Raw genomic sequence first — 7,512 nt, forward strand, 5'->3', positions numbered from 1 at the left:
GTAGAGCTCCAGAGAACTGTCGGCATGAAACTTGTGCTTAAAGACCCACTTGCCAGTAACAACATTGGCTCAAGCAGGACATGGTACAAGATCCCATGTGTGATTGGCCAGCAGCGCGTCGAACTCCTCCTGCATGGCCCGGCGCCAATTGGGATCAGCGAGAGCGCCCCGGTAAGTGCGAGGCACTGGTGACAGCTAGGAGGAATGAAAAAGTTTTGGTAGATGGAATCCCAGCTTCTCGCGCGTCATCATGGGGTGCAGATTGGCGACGGGACGCATGGGAACCGCACCGCAAGGAAGAACGGCCAGAGCAGGAGGCTACGCGGGGAGAGAACCGTGGGCGCTCACCTGACCGATTGGAGCGCTCGCTCGACCGATTGGAGAGCTCGTTAGCGCAGTCGAGGCGCTCACCCGACCGATCGGAGCAGTCGCCGGTGCTGTTGGGGCGCTCACCCGACCGATCGAAGCAGTTGCCGGTGCCATCGAGGCGTTCGCTCGACCGAGCGGAGCGATCGCCGGTGCCGTTGGGGCACTAAGCGGGCCGATCGGAGAGCTCGTCGGTGCGGTCGGGACGGTCGTCTGACCGAGCGGAGCGGTCGCTGGTGCGGTCGGGGCGATCACCCGACCGATCGGGGAGGTCGCTGGTGCGGTCGAGGTGTTCGCCCGACCGATCGGAGCGCACGCTGGTGCGGTCGGGGCGCTCGCCCGACCGAGCAGGGCGGTCACCGGTGCGGTCGGGACGGTCGCCAAACTGATCGTGGAGGTCGCTGGTGCGGTCGGGGCGTTCGCCCGACCGAGCGGAGCGCACGGCGGTGCGGTCGGGGCGGTCGCCGGTGCGGTCGGGACGCTTAGCCGACCGATCGGAGAGCTCGCCGGTGCGGTCGGGGCACTCGCCCGACTGATCGGGGAGGTCGAAGGTGCGCCGGGTAAGTGTCCTGCATGCAACAGAGACAATGTCGAGCCAATAGGGGCGGCACCACATCAGAAGGTTCCAACAAAAAATCAGAGTCCTCGTTAGCTAGGGGCGGTTGCTGCTGAGAAAAGGGAAAGGTAGTCTCGTCAAACATGACATGGAAAGAGATGATGACCCAATTGGACGAGAGATCAAGGTAGCGGTATACCTTGTGATGAGCAAAATAGCCAAGGAAAACACACAGGGTGGAGCGAGGAGCGAGTTTGTGTGGCGCAGTAGCGGAAAGATTCGGATAGAAAGTGCAACCAAAAATCCGAAGATGGTCATAAGACGGCGAGACACAAAACAGACCCATGTGGGGCGTGGAGGAGCTAAGGGTTTTTGTGGGTAGAATGTTCAGTAAATGTGTAGCAGTGTGTAGAGACTCAACCCAATAGGAGGGAGGCATACTAGCCTAAAAGAGAAGGGAGTGGACAACATTGTTGACGCTCCAAATCATGCACTCGGCCCGGCCATTCTAGGGCGATGTACAGGGGCAGGACATGCGAAGACGAACCCCATGCGTGAGGAAGAAGGTGCGTGTGCTGGAGTTATCGAACTCGCGGCCATTGTCACATTGAACGGCCTTCACAGTGGCGCCAAACTGAGTACGCACAAAGGAGAAGAAGTTAGCCAGAGTCGCAAAAGTGTCAAATTTGAGACATATAGGGAACATCCACAAATAATGAGAACAGTCATCAAGAATGAGCAAATAGTATTTATAACCAGACACACTGGGAACAGGAGATGTCCACAAATCACAGTGAATAAGGTCGAAAGTACTAGACGCTCTAGAAGCAGAGGACTGAAAAGGGAGGCGAGTGTGCCGCCCTAACTGACACGCATGACAGATGGTATGAATGTCCTTAGTACAAAAAGGAATGACCGAAGCGACTTTGGACAAGACTTCATGGCCGGGATGTCCAAGACGGCGATGCAACACTGAGGAGGTGGAGACGGCAGTGAGAGCATGGGCAGCAGGGAACCGCAGGGGATAGAGTGGCCCGGAGCTATTGCACCAGATAATCAGCCTCTGAGTCGCCAGATCCTTCCCTAAGCAACCAGCGGGATCAAATTCAATAGAACAATTGTTATCATAAGTAAACAGGCAAACAGAAATAAGGTTCTTAATAAGTATAGGTGAAACTAGAACATTGTTAAGGGACAGGGAACCCGGAAAGTGAGCTGCGCTAGTAGCCGTGACAAGAAGCAAGGAACCATCACCGACAACAATTGATGAAGGAAAGAGATACCGCAGATGAGAAAAATGTGAAAGAGTACCAGTGTCTGAAGTCATGTGTGAGGTGGCACCTGAATCAAGATACTAGTCAGTCGGCTACGGCTGGTTGAGGGTCATGGTGATGAACGTCGAGCCGAGAGACTGTTGATCCCAGGAGGAGGGCAGGCCCGTCATGGGATTGTAGAACCCCGGGGGCACCTATGGCACCTACTGCCCTAGGTAGGGCGCCTAGTGCCCCATAAGGGGGGCCTGAAGGCTTTGGAGCCGCACCTACTACTGTTGAGCATACAACACCTGCTACTAGGCAAGGAGGGTCTGCGGTGTGGGTGCGGCTGGACGGGAAGGAACGGCGGCCTGCTGCCGAAGGCCCGGGTACATCTAAATTGTACTGAACTAGGGGTTCTAGAAGGAGGGTCAGGGACCGCCGGACTCCTGGGTAGTGCCAGGAGCAGGGGCCTAAGCACCGGCGGTAAGGGCCTTGCTATCGTTGCCACTGCCCTGCCGTTGCTGACTGTCACGCCGGCCCCTGTCCCGCTTCTGCTTGGAGGAGGGCCCCCTCTTGCTGCCCCCGGAGCCGGAACGCCCAGCAGACTGGTGGAGAGGCGCAGAGGGGCGAGAGGAGGAGCCAATGTTGACGCCGGTGAGCAGCGCCGTGGACGGAGTCGAGGAAGGAGGCGCCATCGTGAGCTCCTCGAGAAGCAGATCGTCACGGGCCTCCAGGAAGGAGTGAAGAGGACGAGAGCACCAGGTGTTGCGGCCGACAGCAGCAAACTTCTCGTTGAGCCCACGGATGATGTTCAAGATGAGGGTACGGTCGGAAACTTGCTCGCCAAGATCACCGAGGGCATCCGCCATGCTCTTGAAGCGGCGGCAGTAGTCCGTAATGGACAAGTCGCTCTGGACGAAGGTCCGAAACTTGGCATCGAGGTAGAGGGCCCGTGTCTCCCAGTTGCCAAGAAATTGCATCTCAATGGCGAGCCAGGTGGCGCAGCCGGTGGTGTCGCGCTCGCCGCGATCCATGATGATGTCGACGAGGTCGATGGCAATGGTGTCGTAGAGACAAGATCGGATGACGCAGACCATCCGGCCCCAATCAGGAAAGGCCAAGGCGGGAACGTCATGGAGAATGTGATCCTGCAGCGAATACTTGCCGACGGTGAGGAGAAACTGCTCACACCACCGTGAGTAGTTGTTGGCGGCGGTGTTGAGGATGATGGGGATGAGGCTCCGAATGTTCTGCATGGCGACGGCCTGGGCTTGCAGGTTGAGGACGGCGGCGGCCTCGTGGAGCATCATGTCCTGGTGAGCGTTCGGGGGCCTGGTCGAGGAGGTCGGAGAGGTCGGCGCTAGCGTCCTCCTCGTCGGAGTCAGGCGGGGCACCCTTGCACTCGTGGGCGGCGCGCGCCAGGGCCTTGCGAAGGCGGGCATCGGCGACGTCGCGCTCCTGCGCGGCAGCGGCAGCCTCAGCCTCAGCCGTGACGACGCGGGCGAGGGCGGCGGCGCGGGCTTCCTTGCGGGCGGCGAGACGCTGAGCAGCAGCAGTGGTGCTAGCATCAGCCGCGCGCGTGGCGGCCTCGGCAGCGGCGGCGTAAGCCGCGGCGGCGGAGGACTCGGGCGGCAGGGTGCCGACCATGGAGGGCAGCAGCGGTCAGGCGCGCTGAGAGCAGCGCCGTAGTCGGGCGCGCTGAGGGCAGCGCCGACGGCGTGCTAGGATGCGGAAGGTAAGGAATCGGGAATAATCCAGACTCGTGATACCACGAAAGCAATAGGGATTGCGTGGAATAATAGATTGATTAGGGTATACAACATGTACAAATATATAGGCAGCTCTTGGTGGATAAGACTGTCCATCCTAATCCATCTAGGGCACGGCAGGGAGCTGGCCTGGACCTGCCGCACAGCCAGGGCTCATGTACACGCACGGTACATACATCACTTACACGTCTTCTAACAATCCGAAATCACTCGAAATACTCAGTCATGTCCGTCATCCTTCAGCAACAAGCTCCAGAAAAAGCTGACAGTATCATTGTATCTAGCACTAGTGAGCTTGTACCTTGCTAATCGGCACCGTAACAGCTTGAACAGTGCAAATGACAAGCATAAGTCTGTTAGTCGGTTTACAGTTGACGACATTGGAGGCATGCTGTCCAAATTCCAAACTCTGTCTATATTCACCAATCCATTGCTTTTGTGCAGCATCGATCCTGAGTCATCCTTGAACACATAACCATGAGGCTGCTTCTCCACGCGTCTTCTCTCCTCTCCCATAACCAATAGTGGAGGAGGAGGTGCATCCTCAGCTACCGTTGCTGGCTCACCTTGTTGGCTTGTTTCTTGTAGCAGTGGTTGCTGCATGTATCCAAAAATTAGATAAGGATTGCGTCCGAGTGCAAAGGATTGTCGCGTCTTTTCTTATGCATAATATTTCAATACCATTTTGGCACACGTGAGAGCAAAAGGTGTGGCTTCAAGTGAAACACCAATCAGGTCGTCGATGTCATATATGCCGTAACCAATGGCGTAGCTGATACCAAGGTAAAACGTCCAGACCCCTGAAACAGCAGCTCAAAAGGAGGGCCTACGTTTCCACCTTCTCTTTCATCAACAGCAACTACTGTGCTGCAATTGATTATGATGATCTGAACAAGGGATGCCCATATTACAACCAGGACAGAGTGTTCTATTGGCTGGCACTTTGCAATCAGCCGATTGAAGCTCGGATCGCGGCTCCCACCGTGGTCCATGATGTAGTCATGGAACCCGGCGCCCATGGAGACGACGGTAGAGATGATGGGCTAGAATAGTGTGGTTGTAGAAAATCAGAAGATGGATAGGATTTCCGGTTACTTCGTCCGTCCATCCATCATCATCATCATTAGGCCTGGCTGCGTAACACGTCGTGGACTGAATCGTCATGCGACCTGGCTGGGCCTCTCTCTCTCTATTAGGCCTTAATGCCAGAATGGGCCTCATGTTCTTTCAAGTTGTTGGTTGATGCACACTCACTTATCAAAAAAGAAGTGTTGCAGGAATTTTCTCCATAAACAAAATGCATCCAGGAATTCCCCTCGACACAAATGAATGAAAGTGCAGTGTGCATGCACAGACTGTGCAGGACAGACCGAAAGACTAGACCACTACAGGTGCCTTCTTCTAGCTCTGTCTTTCTTGCTTGTCACAGTCGAGGAGCATCGATCACCCGGCCCGGACCATTTGTAGCTTGACAGATGGAAGGTGATCCTTCCACTATATTCCAGTCTCAGCCTCTCAGGTGGGATCTGATCTTACGGGCGCCCAAGTTGCAGCCGGAGATCAAATCGACATCTCAATTCAAGTGTCTCGAATCGGATTCAGAAAGAGAGACCGTCACTGAAATGCCCATCTTTTGCGTCCGTCCACAGTAGTGGTGGTCAATCATCAACGTGTCATGTTGTATCGATCACCAAATGGGAGAAGATAAAAGAAACAGGGACCGGAAAAGAAACCAGATGCACTTTATTTATTAGAAAGAAAGAAACTAGGTGTTAGCAGTACTTTCAGAAACTCGGCTGTGTCTGTGAGAGAGAGATTACAGTGGTAGGAAAAGGGGTAAAGGTGGCCAAACAAAGAGTTCCAGTGGACGGACTGAGCGAGTTAAGAGGGGACAGAAGGGACGTTCGAGTTGACAGGTGTGGGCCCGCGGGCTGCGTGCACCCGGAATGGTGGGCTCACACACAGCTCCATCGTCGTCCTCCTCATGGTGTCTCGGCTGTCTTCTCTCCCCTCCTCTCCCCCTGGCCACTTTTAAAACCGATCAAAAAAATACCGAACCAAACCGAACTAAAATGTCAGTTTTTCAATTTATTCACTTCGGTATTGGTTTCCAATCCAGCAAAGTTCGATGTTTGGTGTCGGTTTTAGTTTTAGTACTATACAGAACCGAACAAACCGAATGACCGAATCTTAGCTGATCTAGCGCGCAGGTCGTAGCCCAGCTGCCCAAGCAAGCCGATAGCCTGAGTATTTTGGCCCACCTCAGCCCAAACTCATAAGAAAATATCCCACGCTCTACACACTCCACTAGCAAACCCTAACGCTATTCTATCTTCCAATCCCACGCGCCAGGCTGGCTAGGTGGTGGCGGCGGTGGCTCCAGCACCGCTCAGCCTGACAAACCACGCACCACGACGGCGGCTCCCCTCCACACAAGCACACCTCCACGGCGCAGCGGCCTAGCAGGCACACGCACGCAACGTAGGTAGGAGGATCTGCGATGGGTGGCGGGCCGGCGGGAGGATTGCGGCGAGCCGGCAGCTAACGTGCTAATCTACGGCGAGCCGGCAGGCGGCGCCAACCCACGTTGACCTCTTCGACCGGTACAATGGCAGCAACAACATAGGAATCCTCCAACGTATGTTCTGTGCTCTTCGTCTCCTCCTATTCAACTTCTCCTATTCGGCTTGGCTATCTCCATTGTTGTTGATTCAATGATTGATCTGTGAATCCCCATACTTTTCATTCGTAGATGGGGGATACTGAAGAAACCGTGGCAAATCAAGTGAAAGAAATGATAGAGGTAGACAAGGAGGAGGAGGAGGAGGAGGAGCCAGGGGAAGAGGATGCAGAGAATGAAAGCAAGAAAAGGAAAGCCATGGTTCCAAGATCAAATGCCTGGAACCACTTTACCAAGGTCAAGGTTGCGAGTGGGGAGGAGAAGGCCAAGTGCAAGTACTGTGGAGGCCTATACAAGTGTGATGCAAAGACAAATGGTGGCGGCCTATACAAGTGTGATCCAAAGACAAATGGTACATCCTCTCTGAATGCCCATTGGAGAGTCTGCAAAAAGAATCCAAACAAGAAAGTAGTTGATAAACAACTGAAAATAGTAGTGTTGGTACTGTATCTACATAGAAATTCAATCTCGATGAACTAAAAATTAGTTTTGCTTAGATGTTAATTGAAGATGAGTAGCCTTTTGCCGCATCCGAACGCTCTAGTCTTAGAAAGTTGATGGCCAAAGCATGCCCAAAATTTGTTATGCCCTCTAGAAGAACATCCACTAGAAATTGTGTGAAAGTGTATGATGTCCAAAAAAAAAACTTCAAAGAATTTTTTCAAAAAACACTGTGAAAGAGTTAGCCTCACAACTGATACATGGACAGCTAACACGAAGCAAAACTACATGTGTGTGACATCACATTTTATTGATAAAAATTGGAACCTGCATAAGAAAATCATTGGTTTTTCCTCCTCAAAGGGCCATGGAGGGGAAGACATTGGAAAGCACTTAGAGAGTTGCTTGGCTTCCTGGGGGATTGATAAAATCTTTACTATAGTA

General features: G+C 53.7%; 1 protein-coding gene across 1 annotated transcript; it reads right to left on the minus strand.

The window, feature by feature from the left end:
* Window positions 1–2,648: 2,648 nt before the first annotated feature.
* Window positions 2,649–3,825, minus strand: LOC101779675. The gene is made up of 2 exons (XM_012843532.1): window positions 3,544–3,825; window positions 2,649–3,491 (listed from the first exon to the last, which is right to left on the minus strand). The coding sequence occupies exons 1-2, from the start codon at window positions 3,823–3,825 to the stop codon at window positions 2,649–2,651; spliced, it is 1,125 nt and encodes a 374-aa protein (XP_012698986.1).
* Between the last annotated feature and the right edge of the window lie 3,687 nt (window positions 3,826–7,512).

This window comes from Setaria italica, chromosome II (genome assembly GCF_000263155.2).
Source record: "Setaria italica strain Yugu1 chromosome II, Setaria_italica_v2.0, whole genome shotgun sequence".
In the NCBI taxonomy this organism is placed as follows: Eukaryota; Viridiplantae; Streptophyta; class Magnoliopsida; order Poales; family Poaceae; genus Setaria; species Setaria italica.